General features: G+C 42.4%; 1 protein-coding gene across 1 annotated transcript in view; it reads right to left on the bottom strand.

The window, feature by feature from the left end:
* Positions 1–919: 919 nt before the first annotated feature.
* Positions 920–22,076, bottom strand: part of LOC310958136 (uncharacterized protein) — a gene marked incomplete at its 5' end in the record, with an annotated part of 75,089 nt that continues 53,932 nt past the window's right edge. Inside the window, 9 exons of the mRNA XM_083928963.1 lie at positions 920–1,912; positions 3,403–3,592; positions 4,021–4,130; positions 4,221–4,302; positions 7,522–7,614; positions 13,765–13,824; positions 16,967–17,208; positions 18,407–18,466; positions 20,210–20,321. Of these exons, the coding sequence (XP_083785089.1) occupies positions 1,908–1,912; positions 3,403–3,592; positions 4,021–4,130; positions 4,221–4,302; positions 7,522–7,614; positions 13,765–13,824; positions 16,967–17,208; positions 18,407–18,466; positions 20,210–20,321 (954 nt within the window). The 3' untranslated portion in view covers positions 920–1,907. The remainder of the gene's footprint in view (positions 1,913–3,402; positions 3,593–4,020; positions 4,131–4,220; positions 4,303–7,521; positions 7,615–13,764; positions 13,825–16,966; positions 17,209–18,406; positions 18,467–20,209; positions 20,322–22,076) is intronic.

Genomic DNA, 22,076 nt, shown 5'->3' with positions numbered 1-22,076 from the left:
GACGTGGGTTGAGGAGAAACAAGGGGAAGGGGGCAGCTGTATGGACGTGTGCAGCTGCAGATGGACCCTGCTGCAGGAAGCGTGAAAACAACTTCCTCTTCAAGACGGCGAGTTGTTTAGTTTGAACGGCGAGGCAAACTGACGACTTTGAAAGTGTTGTAGTGGGAACTTGGCCCAAGAAACATTAAGCAGTCATCAAGCTCAATATCCTCTGGAGGCGTGTGTGTGTGTGTGTGTGTGTGTGTGTGTGTACGCTGATGTATTAACAATATGCAAGATACTGTGCTGCAGGAAGACTAGCAACCACTTTGTAGAAGCTAATGGGGATCCAACTAAAGAGTAAAGAGTATTGTGCTGTAGTGAATTAAGGCCCGCTCACACCAGAGTACCGCGGTGAAATTAATCTGCAACGCCTTCAAGATTTGGTGCGCGGTGACGTAGGGATTAATCCCGGGGTTGTTGCGAATGCAGCTGACCAGCAAACATCCTCGCCTCGTCTATCTGTACTGCGCCGTTGACTCTCAAATTACGTTTCACCAACGTGAACTTGACATCAAAATTGTGAGTGTGAGCAAAATCACTGATCATGCCAATTCCATTGCAGTACATCGATTTTACCATTAGACCTCGCCATTTAAAGCACTGGCATGACCGGGTCTTTACCCAGCAGCCTGTGCCTCCACACAGTACGCTGCTGCGCCTTAACGCTTTCATGTTGCTGGACTAAAACAGTGCGGCAGATACAGTTGCAGCTTCGCATTCATCATTAAGAGTTAAATGCTCCCATTCATGATCACTCCTTCAAGGTGAAATACTCTTAACATATTTGGCTTCGAGATCAAACACCTGCGCTTGCTGCCAAACCCCTACTGAGCCAAGAGACGCCACAGAGATCCCCCCTCCCATCACACAGGACTATCACTGACTGTTGTAGCGGCTGCACTTCTCTACTGTACTGTCAACGAATGCATCTGTTCTTGAAACACAACACAGTAGTTTATCTGACATCCTGCACTGATCTTTTAAATCTATTTGCAGACGTCTCTGCCCCTGTCCTCTCAACCGATCACTGCGAACGCTGAGCATCATGATTATTAATAGTCTAGAATTAAATAAGCATTACTGTAATAATGAGACGAACCGGTGCTATGCTACCAAGAGATGTAAGATAATGTTTGATGAGCGAGCTGTAGAATGACCTATAACGTGACAACGTGCAGTGCTGTAGATACTGTAGACTTGGGAAGAGCTGCTGGTTGGCTGGAATGTGTCGATTTAAAGCAGACTAGAGCCAGTGTTTGCCCCGCTGCAGCTGGAGTGGTCTGGGGCTAAATGGACCTGGGATGGAAAAGAGTAGCATTAGCATAGATGTGCTGACAAGGCTGGGAGATTCTGTCGGAGGGCGCATGGATTATACTTCGAAGTTCTGAGGCAGGGTGTTTGCGCTATAAGGACACGTGTTAAAATAGTTCCACTCCGTAGGTGGACATATTCTAAAAATGGCTACTAAAAGTTATCGTGTTGGTGTTGTTAAATTTAGGGTTTGAGGTTCTTTAAATCAGGAGTTTTATCAGTTGAGAAGCTGGTGAAACCCCCCACACACACACACACGCACACACAGAAACACAGACAAACAGCGAGTGCTCTTCTCTGCGGTGGGCAGGGCCAAAGGTCAACCGTTGAGAGGTTGGAGGTCAGGGGGGGTCGTTAGCAGGAAGCTGGCAGGCGAAACCCCAGAGAGACACTGAGAGGCCGATCAGGTCAGTACGGTGCTGCGGTGGAGCGAGATGAAGGGGCGGGGCCAAAGGGAAGTGACTGCGCCGTGGTTGGTTGGTTGGTCGGTCGGTTGGATTGGCAGGTTGGCGAGCGCCATGCGTGTCCCACCAAAATCTACAGGTCACCGCGACTCAATCTGGTGGGGGGAAGAAAGTGGATTAAGAAACGAGAAAAAGAGGAAAGCGATTCTCACCAGCCAGATGGTCTGTTATGTTACTGGCTCTCATGAATCATGGGCTAAATTATAAAACATTCCTGTTTTTTTATTGCATTAGCACTACAGCCATCTGTCAATTAGACATCACCATGGTAACATCACGGCGTGGCAGAAGTCTGCCATCCCTCTGAACTCAGGGAGTCTGGAGGCCAGAGATGATTATCCACTGAGACTGGATCATCTTTCGTCCGTGGGTCTCTTCATAATTTCATTTAGTATCAAAGTGTCGGCTATTTTTACCACCCCGCTCCATCAGACACATGCCTGAGAGCAGGTACACACACACACACACACACACACACACACACACACACACACACACACACACACACACACACACACACACACACACACACACACACACACACACACACACACACACACACACACACACACACACACACACACGCAACATCTGCAACAAGACGAGTCAAATCTTGCAACTACTCGCAACGTTGAGGTCCGCAGCGTTCTGACACCTGCCAGTTCACACCAGTGACATGGGACGAGACGGTGTATCATCTCCATAGCAACGCCTCTCTGTACTTCTGTTCTAATCTCAGACTTTTCAGGCTGTTTCTTGTAGCTGGATATAATTTGTAGCATTATAAAATATAAACGAGGACAGAGACAGTAAGATACTCACAACAGCTGCATTTCAAGTTGCGATGAAATGGTAAAAATATTGTTTTATTTCCCTGATTCAATGCTTTGTTCTCCATTACAGCCGGTGCTCCCTCTCCTTATTCATTGTATTGCTCGCTCGACCCTCTCCCTCTCCGTCTCTCTCACACGCTCGTTGAGCCTCCGTCCATAACGGCCTTTTCAACCAGCTGACCGTTTGTCAGTGACTTGACCAGCGGACTTTGCAAAGACTTGATTGCCTGCTGCAACAGGTGACGTGTGTTACGTTCTAAAAGCAGCCGCTGGGGATCTGACGAGCCTCAGGCGACAGCATCAGCCGGTTCGAGTCCAGACGAGACGGGTCACCTCACGCCGCTGCAACTTTCACCTGCAACGTTCTAATACAGTTTCATCGCGTTGCAAATCTTTGTTTCCAACTGGGTTTAACGAGTGTGTGTGTGTGTGTGTGTCCACCCATCCAGTAATTACAGCTGATTCCACCGCTGTCAGATGACTGAATGGAAGCACTTGAATTTGTTGCTTTGCTGAGAAATAAGATCTGACTTTTCCCACTTTAAAATCAAATGCGGTGCACAGTTAGTGATGCTTTTTTTGCCGTTCCCCTTCTCTTTTCGGACCTCTCGTCAGTGTGGAGCATGTGAAGGCATCACGCCGCATGCAGCTACATCTTACCACTGAAGAAAAAAACGTTATACCACTTTAAGTCATCTTTCTTATGTTCTTAGCATGTGTGTGTGTGTGTGTGTGTGTGTGTTTACACCCACTTGTCTCAGTGATGCGTTTGTCTAAGCTGTGCTCCCTCAGTCCGTCTCCCCCAAAAGGAGTTGGTGTGGGCTCCTTCACCCCGTTCTCCTTAGCAACGCCTCCTGGTGCTGTTGCCTTAGCAACACCTGCTGGTCCTGTTGTCAGAGCGCCACTCGGGGGTGAAGATGTCTTCTCCTCTGTTTTCTCCTCCTGTGGCCAAATATAGAAACACAAGACACACACACACACAGACACACACGCACACACACACGCACACACACACTTTTTTAATAGTGCACTCTCCCATGCTACCACACCCTCTGGTGGTGTCAGACAGTAAAAGCACAATGACTCAGCAAAGGCAGAGAAGTTCTCTATAAGCTGATAAGACTGTGGCTGCAACTAAGTTTATTAACATCGTCGATCAATCGATTCATCGCTTGCTTTAAAAAATAGTGAAAAATGTGGATCAGTGTTTCCCAAAGCCCCAGACGAAGGCCTCAAATGTCAGGTTTTGTCCACAACTCAAAGATATTCAGTTTAGAGGGGGAAATAAACCAGAAAATATTCACATTTTAGATGCAGCGAACTATACATTTTCTTCGACTCGCACCAATGAATCAATGTTAAAATCTGACCTTGTGTCCGTTGGTGTGTTCGTTGCCCGGCCCCACGTTGTCCATGGATCCAATCTTGGACTTAGATTTTATGTTTTGCTTATGGGACTCGATCTTCACATCACCTCCACCTGAGGGAAAAAACAAAAAACAAGTTTAATAAGAGTCCAGCGCGGAATAAATTCATTTCAAAAACATCAGAGGAGAATATGAAGTCCGACCTGGCTTGTATTTGATGTTGTCCTTTGAGCCGCACTTGGACGTCACCTTGCTCACATCGACCTTCTTATTCAGGATCTGCACCTGGGGAAGAGGACACGTCATCGTTTGGGCTCTTTCCATCAACTCATTAAGACGCCACATCCAGGACAATGCTTCTACACTTCAGCGTCCACTCCAGCCAGATTAGAAATCATCCATTATCATGCACCTGGTGCAGCTATAGAGAGGGTGACATTCTGTACAACAGCATGCTGTAATTGGGAAAAGGGACACAACTGCAGCAAATACTCGGACTACATCCCTGTGCTTCATCCCCGACCGTGACCTGTTTTACTGTTGTTTAAGTGCCTTTTTGTGTTGTTTAAAATTAATTAGCAGAAGGCAGTTATTACATGGACGCTGCATCCTGAGTGTGTGCAGTTTCACACGCAGTAAAGTGACGTGCAGCTGGCACCGGCCGAGCTTAACAGCCGGTGACCCGCCCGGTGCATGCAGAGACCAGTCGTATTAACATATTTGATGAGAGACAGGAGGACGGACAGTCAGCAGCCTGCGACCCTCCGTGCAAACAAACCCTGATTAGTCCTGAGTGCCCGCCCGACGTTTGAGCTCTCCCTCGTTAAAGACGCGTTCAAATATCGACGACCTGGTTTTACAATACAAACACAGACGTTGTGTTCTTAACAGCTGCTTTAAATATCCATGACTTTGACTGGTGACTTCATTTGAGATTTAGGAGACACACCAGTGATTTCTTTCACGTATAATTGTGCTGTTTTTTTTAATTACTGAAAGGATTGTTCTGGTGTGTATTTCCTTACTTAATGTCAAACTGTATTCACACAATAAATAAAGCTTGTGTTTATGTTTATCCACTTTAAGGCTTTTGAGTACTGTCTGTTGTGCATATGTTGTATGTTTTACATTTTTATATGTAAAACATTGATATGTAAAAACATATAGAAAACCTCATGTAATTGGAAAAAGCTTATAATGGACAAAACAATGTGAAAATTAAAAAAACACAAAGGGTTAAGAGGTATTAGTGTTATATTATATTAGCATGAGGAACATAATTGCATGATTAAATTAGATTTATTGAATACATTAAAATAATCTTATTAACATTGGATTTTTTTGGGCTAATATGAGGATATCTGTAAACTTAACAGCCTTGTCATGAAGATTAATATATGTAAACAAACAGTTGCTGATATCGTGATGTGTTTGGTCTTATAATGTGATGCCAATAGTTAAACGTGAGCCATTTCCAGTGGAACTTTTTAGTTTCAGTGATCTGAGACAGCGGGGTGGTGATGTGAGGGCAGCCCAGAGATGGTCCACGATAGTGCAGCAGGTGTTTGGAGCAGATGGGACCAACATCTGGAAGGGTGGGCAGAAGGACCTGTGCCCAGTTCACTCTGAGTCGACCCAAAATGCAAATAGTATGAGCCATAAATGCGCCGATTACAGTGCATTCATTCTTAGTTTAGTTTCTAAAAACGAATGTTTCTGGGTAAATAAAGCTCGATCAGGTGTAATGTTGTGTTCACACTGGCTGGGTAAAGTCACTTTGTGCCGCGTCATTTACATCATTAACGTCATTTACGTCATTAACGTCATTCATTAACGTCATTCATTAACGTCATTCATTAACGTCATTAACATAATTTACGTCATTAACATAATATACGTCATTAACGTCATTTACATCATTAATGTAATTTACATCATTAACTCCTTTTACGCCATTAATGTCATTAACGTCATTTACATCATTAACGTCAAATAAGTCATTTACGTAATTTACATCATTAACGTCATTTACATCATTAACGTCATTTACATCATTAATGTAATTTACATCAACTCCATTTACGCCATTAACGTCATTTACATCATTCACGTCAATTAAGTCATTTGCATCATTTACGTCATTTACATCATTAACGTCATTTACATCATTAACGTCATCTACGTCATTTACAGCATTTACGTCATTGACGTCTATACATCATTAACGTCATTTACGTCATGAACGTCATTAACTGGTTTACATCGTTAACGATATTAACGTCATTTAAGTCATTTATATCATTAACGTCATTAACGTAATTTACGTCATTTACATAATTAACTCCATTAACATAATTGACGTAATTAACGTAATTAACATAATTAACGCCATTTACATCATTAACATCATTTACACCATTAACGTCATTTACATCGTTAACGTTATTAACGTCATTAAATATTTTATGTCATTTACATAATTTATGTAATTCGCATAATTAACGTAATTTACATCATTAACGTCATTAACGTCATTTACATAATTTACGTAATTTACATAATTAACGTCATTTACATCATTAACGTCATTAACGTCATTTACATCATTAATGTAATTAACGTAATTTATGTTTTTGTCATTTGCTCTACTTCAGTTGAAATATTTCAACTTGCACAGATACAGGACTAACACAAATTTTGCATGTTTCATACATCACTATTCACGCTGTCCGCGGATTTGTGTCTATTCACGTCTTTGCACTTGCTTTGTAGCTAACTGCGGTCTGAACAACATTAGTTGTTGGTGCTTCGCAGCCGCGTTGCTTGCAATTTTAACTGCAAGTTTGATTAAAGACATACAAAAGTCGTTCACGCCATTCGCTCCACTTTAGTTCAAATATAAGGATACACAAAGACAAGAATTTTATGTTGTTTGCGTTGCCCTCTGCAAATTCCCTTCTCTTGGCGCCTTTGTGTGTAAACAAAACAGTCTTTGCCCATTGCGTGCAACCAAATTTTTTAAACTCATGTCTTTAAGTCGAGACGTTACAACCTTTCAAAATACTATTTCCGGGACCAAACTACAATGCTGCAGTGCTGTTTTCCCTTTTGTTTGAGGTGATCTGAGTTTTCAAATACTGACAGAATTGTCATTTGACCTCTTTCCTTTAGAAAGACGTGACCGTAAAAGGTTCACAGGTTCAGCAGTGGTTGTTTGTTTTGTTCTACGAGGGTTTGGACCCGGAAATAGCATTTTGAAAGGGTGTTACGTCAGATTTAACGTCCGTTATAGAGAAATAACATGCATCCAGCCACGGTGAACCAACTTTACATACTAAGAACACACATCCTGGATCAGATCGTTTTGTGGCTGGGACAAAAAAAAAAGGAGATTCTCAAATGATCACAATTTTGGGCAAAACCGTCTGAATGAGGCGACATTAGCATAAATCTGAAAGGCATCCACCCTAACCAGAGTCTCCCTCCAGCTCCAGCGGTACTTACTTTGCCACCTCCAGGGACATGTTTGATATTGTCCTTGGAGCCACAGCGAGACGTGATATGGCTGAAGTCCAGCTTTTTGTGCACTATCTGAACCTAAAGACAAGCAGGCAGACACACAGACAAGCAGGAGAGTGAGGAGGTAGAAGGGAAACCAAAGAAAGATAGAAAGACAGAAAGAAAGAAAGGAAGGTATGACAGGCAGACAGACAAGAGCAGCAGAGAAGAGCAGATCAGCTGGCAGCTTACGTTAACAGGAAACCCTTGCTCTGTAAGTATGGAAGAGGTCCTGTCATTCAAATCAAATGGTAACTCCTTCACACGAGTTCAGCGATAATCCGCATCATGTGATAGCTTTATCTGCACACGGCGCTGCAAAAAGGGTTTAAAATGCAACAAAAATAATCTTGGTTCAAAAAGAGGCCGCAGCTAATGGGACAGGTTCTTAACGGAACGTTTGAATTCTCACATGAATTAATGCTGAGGTATGAAAATGTGAGGATATTGACTGAATAACACGAGAGCGCTTCCATGAACGAACTGATCAAGCATGGGACAAACACTGGTAGGGGAGACAGAGCACATGCAACAGAATATTTCACAGGACACTCAGTGATTTGGTGTTAACACATGCTGTTCTAGAAAGAGAAGCAACCGCAAGTGACTAATACGGATCAGGAGTGTGGAGGACCACTCTACGTAAAAACCGTAGAGTCTGTGGTTGTGCCCTGCAGACACAAACTCTGAGGACGTGTTGCATGTTGATGTCTTCGAGACACTCCAGGTGAAGAGAGCCGTGAAACATCCCCAGATGATTATTGACATTAAAGACTTTTACTTTTATGTGTTACACGTTTCCTTAATGTCATGTTTGAATATCGTTGCTGTCACACGGAAACCTCGTGTGTCCAAAAATCGCAATTTTTCGGGAACGTGAGCTTTTGCTGACAGTTTGAGGATCCAATGGTGTTACAAGATTTAGTCCCAAGCTCTTTTTTTATACTTCTCATTGGTTAAAACTTTATAAAACCCACACACGGACGTAGAGAGTGACCAACAGCACTGATTACTGAAGAAAAAGAACGACAAAATACGGAGATACAAGGTTTCTGCCAGACAGCTACGATATGCAAGTTAGCCATTATCTTATGAACTATGAGCACATTTTTTTGTACATTTCCAGAACAGAAATGTGAACATAATGCACAATGGAGAGTCCGCATGCAGCATTGAAACTATTAACCTTCCAGAGGCATGCGGAGGATTTTAATCTCCTAAATCAGGAGTCTGCAACCTTTACTCTTCACCGAGTAAAATTTGTCCTATTACTATTATGATTATTATTACCTGTTATAATTCTCACCCCTTATCAAGCATACAGGTAAGCCATCAATGTTGGCAGTGAAAGCAAATCGATCTCTCCACACAACACTCTGTTCTCCTCTGATACGTGTTTTTGGGGGGTTTATCCACGGTTAGCATCCTGACAGCGCAGGTCAGAAACTCCCGATTAGCAGGGAAAGGTGCTGAGCGATGGCCGTAGCATGTGACGCATATTTTAGTTTCACAAAATATTTTTTGAAAATCACCTTGAACTCCAAGAGAACAGGTGCTCCCTTTGAAAGATAGTCCACTGTGCAAAAACACATAATTTATTTCCATGTTATTTTTTGGCAAAGCTTCAGGAGCCACTGAAAAGGAACCGAAGAGCCGCATGAGGCCCGAGAGCCGCGGGTTGCAGACCCCTGTCCTAAGGGTTTACTGTTGCTGTTTGCTCATTGGGGAATAGTTGAGTCTCTGTAAATCATAAATAAGTCATAGAGTTTGGTCTAGACCTACTTTATACATTAAGTGTCTTGAGATAACTTTTTTTTATGATCTGGCACTATCAATAATATAAAATCGAACTGTATTAACGGCTATTTTGACTGCTCGTTTTTTAAGGAACTAGATGCATCGCAAGCAAGTTTGCATGTTTACACTAGACCCACCGCCAAACCATCCTAAATGACATCACTCATTCCCACCGTGTTGTGTTGTGATATCAGTTTCATTGTCTCTGTGGTTGCATCGTAAAAAAAAAAGAAGCCCTGCAGCAGACTTCAGACGCCTTCCTCCATTCACTCTGTCTCTTTCTGCCGGGATGAAAATGGCATGATGACGCAGGCGGCACCAGCAACGGATGACTCACTGAGCAGTTATCACACATACACCTAATGCATGAGGACACACACACGAACGCACACACTAGCACACACACACACACACGCTTAGCACATGAGCACACAGGCACGCCCGCAGAGCAGTCTTCCTTGTACATCTGCAGTAGCTGCTGTGTTGTCGTTCACCATGTCTCCTCATTTTCAGTCAGGAATGTTGCTAACCCAATAAAACAGTGAAATTGTTACACTACTGTAAAAGTAAAGAGAGAAAAGATGAAACTAAACCAGGGAAAAGTATCATAAAACTGAAGACTACACATCTGTCCTGCAGCTGTGTGCACGCTGTCTGCAGCCCCTGATGTGAACACACTGTAGCAGTGTTAGTGATCCTAAAAGTGTCCTGTACAGAACAGGAGCACCTTCAGCAGGAGACGGGTCCCACCATGATGCACCACAGAAAAAAATTGTGTTCACTTCCTGTGGCAGTGAACACAATGAGTCAAGTCATTTGGTCCCGAGTCTCAGTTAAGTCCCAAGTCTCAGTTTAGTAGTTTTTACTCGTCCCAAGTAAAGTCAAGTCACAGGTCAAGTCAAGTCACTTACCTGCAGTATCCGGTGTTTATGAAGAGAAAAGACACGGTTTTAATACTGGTCTAATAATATTATTGGCTAATTTATCTGTTCAAAAAGTAAGATAATCCGCTAGCTACAGAGTTGTGAAGGAAAAGGTTGTATCAGGCTAATTTTAGCTAGCTACAGAGTTGTGAGGGAACAGATTGTATGAGGCTAATGTTAGCTAGCTACAGAGTTGTGGGGGAACAGATTGTATGAGACTAACGTTAGCTAGCTACAGAGTTTTGAGGGAACAGATTATATCAGGTTTATGTTAGCTAGCTACAGAGTTGTGAGGGAACAGATTATATCAGGTTTATGTTAGAGTTTTTATCCAATCATTATTCAGCTATCATGTGTTGCCAGGGTTCCAAATCTGTCCTTATGCCTTCAGAAGCAAGAGTGCAGGCGCATGGTAGCTTAAAGTCAATGAAAACGGACCTGTGGCATTAACCAATCAGCGTTAAGTTGGGTTCACTGGCGCCTGCTAGCAGGCCTACAGCGTCATAGCGTGCACGTCTGTTGATTGGATACTCGCTAGAGAGCGGCAGAGCTATGCAGAGCTATGCAAAGCAGACCTGTGCACAAATGTCAATTTAATAAACGGGAAATAAGGACATTTCTAATTTGTGTAGCGCGACAAGTTGTTTTAGTTTTTTCAACCCACCTTGGCTGAAGGAGGCGAAGATAACGATTTGATCGCAGATTTAATTACAACGCCATTCTCCAGAAAAACTTTTCAAGATAAGCTAGACACTGTAAAGAGAGGCCGTCCGACCCCGACGCTAGCAAGCCCGACTCAGCATTATTCAAACACTTGATCTGAGTGAGTACAAAGTACTTTATGTTTTATTAGATTTGTATGGCTTTTCCCCATTTTATTAAGTCATGTTAAATAAATATTAAAAACCTAAGTTGGCAAATATTCTGTAAATTGTTTATTTTTCAGTGAACTGTGTGTGTGTGTGTGCGTCGGTTTATGTGTGATGATGAGCTGTTTGGTGAACACACTTGTTAAAGCTCATCGCTGTAGTGTTGGTTGACTTAATACAACTTTGTATTATACCTTAAAAGCCATTTATTTATTTCTGAAATGATGCCTTTGTGTGATATATAATGGCGCGTGAGCCCGTGGTGGAATACATGGAGTAAAAGAACGTTACAGTATAGCTTATAGTTGAGTTATTTTTTGTATTTTAGTTGGGGACTTTTGCAGCTTTCTTTATTTTGCTGAGTTAATATTATTGTTAAAAAATATATTAACAAGTGTTTCTGTGACGCTGCTTCGGCTGCGACTTGATTGGTTGGTTGATTGAATTGATTTGACAGTGGCTCTGCGCTGTTTAGTGAACAAACTTGTTAAAGCTCATACTGTTAGTTGAGTGAATAAAACTCAGTAGAGTAATATAACTCTGTTGTACTTGACTATATGTTAAGGTGATGCAACGCCCAGTTGTACTGTGTTTTGGTCTAAATGCATAATGTGTAGAGCCATGGCATCATAATTATGGTTTTAAGAGGTGGATTAAGTCTGGTAGGGCATCGCTGCAGGCGCAGGTCTGAAATGCACAGCCCGCCACTGAACAGATTGTATGAGGCTGATGTTAACTAGCTACAGAGTTGTGAGGGAAAAGGTTGTATGAGGCTAATGTTAGCTAGCTACAGAGTTGTGAGGGAACAGATTATATCAGGCTAACGTTAGCCAACATGAGCCCTCACAGTCATTTGGTAACTTCAACAAAAATTTGTAATGTCAACATCGACAATGTTGAACACACTGATTATTTAAACTCAAAACATTTAAGAAACACAGGCAACTCATTCGGGTCATCATGTGTCAAGTCCAAGTCACAAGTCTTTAACCTCCAAGTCCAAGTTGTTAAAATCTGGATTCATAACATAAAAACACTTTTATTTTCATAAGTCATCAAAACAGTTAAGTCCAAGTCACCAAGTCTCAAGTTCACATCTCAGGCGATAAATGTCATCTTCATCATGCAGAGACACGGTCTGCAGAGACACGGTCTGCAGAGACACGGTCCGCAGATACACGGTCTGCAGAGACGCGGTCCGCAGAGTCGACTCCGGCCTCCATTTCAGATCTGTGTGTTTGATCTCATAATGTGCGATATCATGGACATAATCATGAGCATTCTGAATTAACCATACACAAGTTAATATGATATGCCTCCCACTTAGACCGATCCTGAGCTTTTTATATTTTATAATGCATACTGTTAACTTCATTTTTAGTATCGTATATATTCTTTTTCTGCCTGGTGTTTTTCCTTTTTTGTCCCAGGTTGGGTGACCTAATTTCAGAGGTAGTCACAGAGAGAGAGCAGTGATATGGATGATCCCTCACTGGCAGGACTCTGAGTGTCTGTTTAGGTCAGCATGCTTTTTATTTAACGCTGCTGCTATAAAGTCTTTGCTCCGCTGTTGTCACATTCTTTTTTTGATTCATATTTGCAGCATCCTGAGTTGGAGGTTTTACTCTAAGTTAAAACAGAGTATACACATCTTAGCTTGCTAGAAGAAATGTTTGTGTTTTCTGGTTTTGGTCCACGAAATGTAGAATAAGAGCTAAATACCATTTAATACCATGAAAAAGTGTTTCTGTTTGCTTCTGCCTCCACTGCTAATGAATGTCTCTTTCCCATAGACATAACCTTTTAAGACTTTACAAATATTATCATTATTACATTTTGCATCTTTTTGTGGTGGGTTTGCATCTATTTTTAATCATTTTGCATAAATTTTTAGACATTTTGCATCTTTTTTTGTGGTTTTGCATCTATCTTTAATCATTTTGCATCTTTTTCTGATGGTTTTGCATCTATTTTAGGCATTTTGCTTCTATTTGTGGTGTTCTTGCATCAATTTTAAGACATTTTGCACTTTTTTTTGATGGTTTTGCATCTATTTTTAATCGTTTTTCATCAAATTTTAGATATTTTGCGCCTTTTTTGATGGTTTTGCATCTATTTTTAGTCATTTTGCATCTTTTTTGATGGTTTTAAATCTATTTTTAGACATTTTGCATCTTTTTGTGGTTGTTTTGCATCTGTTTTAATACATATTACGTTTCCATGTCGTTGTTTGCTTCTCTCTGTGGTCATTTTGCAACTATATTTAATCATTTTGCGTGTCTTTGTCATAATTTTTTGTCTCTATGTGGTTATTTTGTGTCTATTTTCAGTCATTTACCATCTCTTTACTGCTCGTTTTGCATCCCTATAGTCATTTCTTGTCTCTTTGTGTTTACTTTGTGGGAGTTTTTCAGCAGCATTTTACGAGTCTGGACTCCTGAGCTTATGGGCCCCTGGGCCTTTGCCCGGTCGGCCCGTTTAGTTATCCATCAGTGTGGCTGTGGTGTGTCCCAGGTGGAGGTGTAAAATGGGTGGTGTGCGTGGTGACAGAAGGCGGGAGGATGTCCTTGTGTGTGAGGGTGTAGATGGGAGGGACTCACTCTGGCCTTGGCGGTGGGGGTGGAGGGGTCTGATGCCTTGTTGTTCGGGGAGGAGGAGACCTGAGGAGACAACCTGAGGTCAATACAACGTCCAACCAACCACACGCCACAACATCACAACGAGGGAGAGCAGGTGGAGGGGTGGGGGCGTGGGAAGTGATGTGTTAGTAGCTGGACCAATCAGATGAAAGTATGAGGGTTCGTTATAGCCAATCAAAATGAAAGCAAACTGTATGATTGAATGAAAAAGAAGCAAACTGAACCAAGCTTACTTGGTAAATGTGTAGGTGTGTGAATTATTTCAAATATTTGATAGAAGTTGCAATAATTCGATGTTAGTACAGGCCAATCAAATGGCAGGATAATAAACATAAATATGCGTATATATGTTTGTAGGACTGACAATCAAATGCACTGTATCAGATGGATAATAGCAGTGAACTGGAGCAGATGGAGCACTTTTCAAAACATCACAATTGATTACTGCAGAAATAAAAGAGAGTTGATCAAATATCAGCAAAAAAAACAACAACCCATTAAACGTCTCAGTGCTGCTGTAGTGCTATTGTTCAGACAAAAAACACCAGGGTGGAGAGAAAGTCTGTCAGCTGATTACCTCGTGAATGGGAAATATTAAAATACATATTCAGTATTAATATCAGAGAGTGAATGAGTCAGTGGCACTTATTGTGATGCAGGGCGGCGACGTGTTTGTGTGTAAAGTGGCTTCATTCTGACAGACGGACGAAAAGAGTGGGAGTCAGTCTCTGGAAAGGGAACAGAGCTGCTCCGGCAAAACACAAACCATCTGCCCCAAAATGACAGTCTGATGCTGACGTCTTCTGCTATACGCTGGGTGACTTTGAAGGAATTCTATTAAAAAGGTATTAGGTGTGTTTTCCGGTGAAACTCGGATGTTTCGCACTTCTGAACAATCAGCACAGTTTAAACATTAGCGTAACCAGGTCAGTGTCCGACCAATCGTCTCTTCTTCTGTTCCTGAGTTAGGAAACATTAGGACGTCACAGTGAAGGTGACCTTTTGGATATAAACGGTCATCAATTTGTCATTTTATCCTGTTAGACATTTGTGTGGAATGTTGTTGTGTTTAGCGCAGGGATTCTGCGCTCTCACGGATACACGCTCAACCTTTCATCACCGCCAGAGAGCGTGAACACGTTTTTCATGTCTTTGCTATGGATTTTACTCTGACGCTTGAAGACCCAATAAAAAACGAGTCCTGACCTTCTGTTTTGGAAAGACTGCTTGAGTCCAGGTGAACATTTGTGCCACATTTGAGGAAATTCCCACAAGGATTCCTGAGATAGAACGTTCATAAAAACAGGACGTACGTGCGTACCTACGGATACCCTGCAAACGTAACGGAAAAAGATGAAAAAGACGGAAAAAGTTGCTATTTTAGAGCCCAAAAAGTTATATTCTATACCTCTAACAAAGGTTTATATCAACATGTGAAAGAGAAATGAAGCCATTCAGACAGGCATGGACAGGACATGATGCAAAAGAACACGACTCTAAAGATCTTAAGATACGAACGCGAGAACATGCAAACACCAGGAAATCTACAGTAAGAAAGGATAGAAAAGCAAAGAAAAACAGATGTAAGTAGTGGCTGAAAGAATAAATTAAAGCCATACGTTAGGGAGGGGCTCCAGGCAAGTCCAGCTGGGAGGAGGCCTCGGGGAAGACCGAGGACCAGGTGGAGAGATTAGATCTCCACACTGGCCTGGGAACGCCTCGGGATCCCCCAGTTAGAGCTGGTTAATGTGGCCCGGGAAAGGGAAGTTTTGGGTCCCCTGCTAAAGCTGCTGCCCCCGCGACCCGACCCCGGATAAGAGGTTAAAGATGAGATGAGATGAGAGGTTGTGTCAAGATTTGGTGAAAAGAAGCACATATCACCTCCCCTGCTTGAACTCATTACGAATGCTAATCCACCCCGATCTCATCCCGTCACATTTAACCACCGCAGCAGACCGCACTGCCTTAACGTAGCACAGAAGTGCCGCAAACATGATGGAGGAATATTCAGCAGACTCAGGGAAGCTGCTGTTACGTCTTCACGACGATCTAACGACCGCGTTCACGTTCGCTTCATGAAAATCTACCTCCACATCAGCCCTGCGTCGAGACCAACGATGGTTTCCTGCAGAAATAAAAGCTGCTTTATTCTCAGACGATCTGCCAGAAACAACAATACACTGTTTTATATTCTGCAGAGAGAGCGTCCACACTCGGCTGTCTGCATCTGAAAACTCATCTTCTTCTCTTTGGTTCAGGTTTGTGACTTTATACTTAATAGAGTGGCTGGAGAGTTGAGTTAAATAAATTCCCTTATGAGTGTGTCGTTTAACCAGGCCACAGTTAATGCATACATCATAAGGAAAAGCATAAAACAATGTTTGTTATATTCTACTTTTTGTGTGGGGTCTGTGAGGCAGCTCGGCTCCTCTCCCTGATCTTTCGTGTGTATGTGATTACAGTCGATCCTGCAGTCCAGCTGCTGTCATTTAACTGCATTTAGGATTATTTAGCAGGATCATGCCAACTCGGAGTAGACCCGCTGCTCCTTTGCGTTGAAAGGAGCCAGTTGAGGTGGTTCAGGATCATCTAGTAAGGATGAACCCTGGGCGCCTCCCTAGGGAGGTGTTCCAGGCACGTCCAGCTGGGAGGAGGCCTTGGGGAAGACCCAGGACCAGGTGGAGAGATTAGATCTCCACACTGGCCTGGGAACGCCTCAGGATCCCCCAGTTAGAGCTGGTAAACGTGGCCCGGGAAAGGGAAGTTTGGGGTCCCCTGCTGGAGCTGCTGCCCCCGCGACCCGACCCCGGATAAGCGGTTGAAGATGAGATGAGATGAGATTTCATTAGCTTTGCAGTGCTGCAGCAGGAATATCCATTTAGCTCTCAACAAGTTGAGATGCAACACTTTAACTTCATTTGTCCCCAAAGTGAAATTGGTTTGTGCAGCAAGACAAAAAAACCCTCAAACACGATTGGCCTTGAGGGACGAATAAATTACACAGCGAGTTACACAGTGGGAACTTTCTCAAGGACCAAATGATTATTATTTATTCTGACAGCCGGTCTGGCTCCAGTGTAGAGGAAGCCCTCTGAGGAAAACATGTTATTATGACACACAGCATGGAAGCCGTTTAAATTACAAACCGCCGACACCTCCCTACCTTTCCTCCGCCCGGCTGGTACTTGATGTTGTCGATGGATCCGATCTTGGAGCGCACGTTCTTCAGGTCCGGTGTGGGAGCGTTGATGGGCCGGGGGGTCCGAGGAGCGCGGGGCACCGGCGGCTTCTTCTCCATCGGGGTCTGCTTGGGCACGGGGGGTTTGGTGATGACGCGGCGGCGGTGGGTGGTCTCGCCGTTAGTGGAGGCGGCGGGAGTAGTGGTGGCGGCCGGGCGAGGGCGGGCTACAGAGTTAGAAAGAAAGGGTAACAGAGATAAAGGACTGTTCAGTTTTGTGAAATTTTTTTTTATTAACTTCAGTGATATACGGACCAAACAGTTTAGATGAGCTTATACGTGCAACACTGTAAGTGTGTTACTTATTAATGACCAAGAGGGAAAACTGTGAAAAACAAATCATGTTTATCAATAGTTTCTAAAGATCTACAGACAGTTTATTTTGTTTTTCTTAAAGACCTTGTGTGTGTGTGTTTATAATATAATTTGATTTAAAAACAGTTAAGTCGTATGCATTATTTCCTTGTACACCTAAATTGTCTTTTAGCCCTTTACTCATCAGGGATTTTTTTGTATCACAATCTTAAATTTCTTCTACATATAAATCACTTTTTCTATATATTTTTTGCCATATTTTCATTTATATATATATATATATATATATATATATATATATATATATATATGATGATATATATATATATCATCATATATATATATATATATAGATTTCCCCTCAAATTTAGGGACCATTGTCTTGTTTATAGAGACTAAATGACATCATCATCATGTTTAATGATATAATTTTATTACTTTATTTTGCATTTCTAGAAAGAAAGAATTTCTAGAAAAAGTCTTTATCACATCTTTTCACATTTGTCTGAGGAAGCTCGAAATGATCGAAACGTCGCCTTTTAGACAAAATAAATAAATTATTTGTGTAAAAAAGTCAAATAGCTGCGGCTGCGTCTGAAATCACACTACAAACTGTAGTTACCGCGTCACTTCCTGAGGGCCGTTACCATGTTAACCGTTGGCGACCGCAGCATCGCCAGATAACGCTTAAACTACTGGAAAAGGATAAGCAACTAGTCCACACATTTTTAATCTGTAGAAATGTTAATTGAAGTGGTAAAGACGTTACAGAGCTGCCTGTGTTCTGTTATGAACAATGCCGTCACTGTCGCATTGCATTGTGGGATGTCTATGCTGGCGCAGCTACACTGAGGACAGCCAGCTGATCTGTCTGTGTGCGTCGCTCACACGTACAGTCTGCTTTAAAGGTGCTGGAAGCAGCTTTTACTTAATGACCAAGTGTAGATTTACGTCCATAACCTTTATTTTATTCCAGTGACATTTAAAATCCCACGAGAACAAATACTGAACTATTGTTTTTACTTTTTTGTCCGTGACTCAGTTTGTTACCTGGAGTCTTGGGTTTCTTGGTCTCTCCCGTCTTGTTCTCAGTCTTGTCGTTCTTGTTCGCTGTAAGCAGGAAACACAACACAAAACCTTAACAATGTGAACACGTTACAGTGGCAGCCTTTACCAAATATAATATAAAGTCATTCTTTAGGGTTGACGAAATGACCAATTGTTGTTTTGCAGTCTGAAACACAGTGTAAACATGTTTCCTTTCAGTCTAGACGGTCAACAAAGTCGCTCTTTTCTGACAAATCATGGTGATGCAAGCTTGTTTTCATCAAATCTACAGTTTGAAGAAGCGTGCAACAAGTATTTTACTGCTCTGGTGTTGCTTTTGTTAAAGCAGTTCTTACCTTTCCGGCATATCCCCCCAGCGCTTCCCCCAAAGTCCCACCCTCTTCCGCCTGCCTGACCTCTGACGCTCCCTCCTCCCCAGACCCGTGCGGTGAGAGAGAGATGCTGCCTTCCAGTGCCATGGGAAGTCCGAGTTTTCGGACCTCCAACTAGGCTAAATGCACTGGTACGCCTTTCAAAGTGGAACCTAGTAGGACTTCCACTGCACTTTACCTAGTTGGAGGTCCGAAACTTTGGACTGCCAATGGCACTTGAACGCAGCATGAGCAGCGCAAGTTAAATAGAGCGAAGGATGACAGGAAGGAAGCCGAATTCAGACCGAATAAAATGATTGGTCAGACTTTATTTAGAAATATATAAGAATTGAATATTTTTTCAAATTTAACACCTGGTGGATTTCTTTTACATTTTAGTGCCATACACTTATTGGGAGCATTTCAAGAATTGATTGCTTTAACTTTACTTGAGACTCCACTGATCCATACTTTTTATTTATTAACAATAAATCTGTTTTTTGTACCTCTTGGGATCTTTTAGCTAAATTTGGTTTCACAGCACATTTAGTGTTTGGTTTATTCTTAGCCCTTCTCATCACCTCTGCAGCAGTTTTTTTGTTTTGTGAAAAGCAGACAAAGCCTGCAATGAACTGGTAAAGACACGAACATTTAACAGCTAAAACAAACACATTTTTCCTCAGAAGTCGGTGAGGACCAAAACAGCTGAAAGGTGGACACACACTCTACGTTGACAAGTGTTCTTGATTGATCCAACTGACATTCGAGGGCTTCTGCGATGTGAAGATTGAGTGAAAGTGAGTCATTTGATCGTTTATGGAGGCGTGACATGTCCATCATGTTGATAAAGCTGTGCATCGAGCTGCAGAAGCATCAGGGAATCTGAAAGTAAACTGCTGCCACTAAAGTGACAGAGTTCCCTCATGCAACTGAAATGAAATATTATGCACGTTGCAGTACAGTACATAACACCCGTCGCTGTGAACTGACTGAATGAATCATATTCTCTGAGGGAGCTGAGCTGAAGAGCACAAAAGGCAGAGAATCACAGCTTTCCTTTTCTGAAGGCGTGAAATACTGTTTGTGATGTGCAGATAAAAATACCACTCTGGCGTCTTCAAAGTCGGCTTTTCGATCCGATAAAGTGTAACATATTGTTGAGTTTCAGTTAAGTTTGCTGCTGCCTGGAGTGGAGCCAGTTTACATTGTGAGTCATTTTCCCAGCTACTGTAGAAGAGAGCTGAGGTCCTGTTGTCGAGGCCGTGTTGAACTTTTAACACTATGAACCACCAAGAGCAGAAATACTGTCTGTGACAACGGCAGGCAGATATTGTTGATATCATGGAAATGATGTTACTGCACCAGCTGTGTAAGTGTACGTGTGTGTGTGTGTGTGTGTGTGTGTGTGTGTGTGTGTGTGTGTGTGTACACTTACCAGCAGTTTTACTTGCAGCGGTCGCAGAGGAGCCGTTCTTACTGGCAGTCGCGCGGGGTGGGGGTGGGGGCGTGACCTTTGGCACAGAAGGGCGTTTCTCATTTTCCGGAGTCTGGAAATCACAAGAGGCGACAGATGAGCTGCGGGGCTGAGAGTTTATCTGCACGTCTGCATGCACTGACGATATCCTGCTGTCTGGACGATCGTGCAAAACGCCGCATGAGCAAGGATGAATCAGACAGAGGGAAGAGGGAAAGAAGGAAGGAAAGACAGAGGGACTGAGGTCTTACAGTCGGATAAAAAGAAGTGTAAAATAAGGATAGAGCCATCGCAGTAAAGACGTCTGGGACAGTGTGATGTTACAGGTCATGCTGGACGATGCAGGTGGAAGAGCTTCTGTCTTAGGGGTCAAAAGTCTAAATCAGTGGGAACAAAAGGCTTTTCTCAGTATGCCATGTTCTGACTCAGGTCCTTGGGAGTCAGTACTTTCGAGTTCAACAGGAGGACACATTACGCTCAATTTTGCACTTGTGACTTCAGCCCTCTTGCTGATATCACACACTTTGATGAAACTCTAAACAATGGGCTTCCTCGATATGAGCCAGGCCTGAAAAGAATCGAGCGCTGGCGATCCCCACACGATGCAGCCGAGGTTTCTTTCCACATGAAATTATGTAAAATTACAATTCCAAGGAAATCTAACCTTGTCTGTTCCTTTAATCTATGCATTCAAACAGTAATAATAACATACAGTATATTTATGTGGATGATGGCGATCAGACAGGGCAGTTTTGGCAGCCTGGGGTGGCTTTTTGTAGAGGTTTTAATGAAGCATTTTGCTTAAATGACTCCTCCAGATGGATTGATTCTCATTGTCTCAGCAGATCCATCTGGGAGCTCTGGTTTGAGATCTTTTGGGATGGGGTGAAAATCCTGGTTTCTGTCTATCATCAACATACGGGTCAAATCAACCAATCAGATCACTGAAGCGTGCTCAGAAAGGAAACAACATGTGGGTAAAGGATATTTTCCCTTTGTGTAACATGAATTTATGGATCAAAGGCCCAATTTCAGGAGCCCGGTCCATATTCAACAGAAGGATCCAGAGAAAAAAGAGTTAGTGAGCGGCTTGCTCCATAGCTGCTCATCTCATCCGTGGAAGCCTCCATGTCGTTTGCAGTCATTTCTCATTTCGTTACACTTTCAGTTTCACTGTCAATCCAACGCTGATTGATTCGGTCCCTTAGCAAACTTCACGAGGCTAGCATTTTGCTTGTCTTAACCTAATTTTAATGAAAAGCTATATTTGTGTAAAATTGATTTATTCTTTCTTTCGCTAACATTAGATATTTAAACTGAGAACAGCCATATTTAGCATTACAAAACACATTATCTGAGGGGTTCACAACCGTTAATTGACGTTAGCTTAGCCGTGTTTCTAGCTCTTACAAGAGTTTGTTGCTGAGACAGAAACAGGTCTCAAACAAAGTAAATTTTCTCCTGATTTGTTCGTCTGATAAATGACATTTTAGCGTCAGAACGTTCTGGAGAGATGTGACTAGTGAGAATATTTACTTCGTTGATTATGGGTTGAAAGGATCGGTCATAATCTGTGTACGCGTTCACTTCTCCCACTGGAATCAACACACTCAGGACCTTTCGTTGAAAGGAGCAAAGTTTGCCGTCTGAACTAAAGAGCTTCTGTGTTGTTGGTTAATAATCCTCATGCCTTTTATTCCTGCCGCTAAAGCTCAGAAAAATAGATCTTGTTCCAAAAATAAATCCATAAAAGCCTTACAGTGTGATCTGGCAGGGCGAGCACATCAATGGTATGAATATTCACATATTTATTCATATATTATTTATT

This window comes from Echiichthys vipera (genome assembly GCF_963691815.1).
Source record: "Echiichthys vipera genome assembly, chromosome: 15".
NCBI classification, from domain to species: Eukaryota; Metazoa; Chordata; class Actinopteri; order Perciformes; family Trachinidae; genus Echiichthys; species Echiichthys vipera.
The sequence above is the reverse complement of the archived record's forward strand: the minus strand, read 5'-3'. Positions and strand labels throughout refer to the sequence as shown.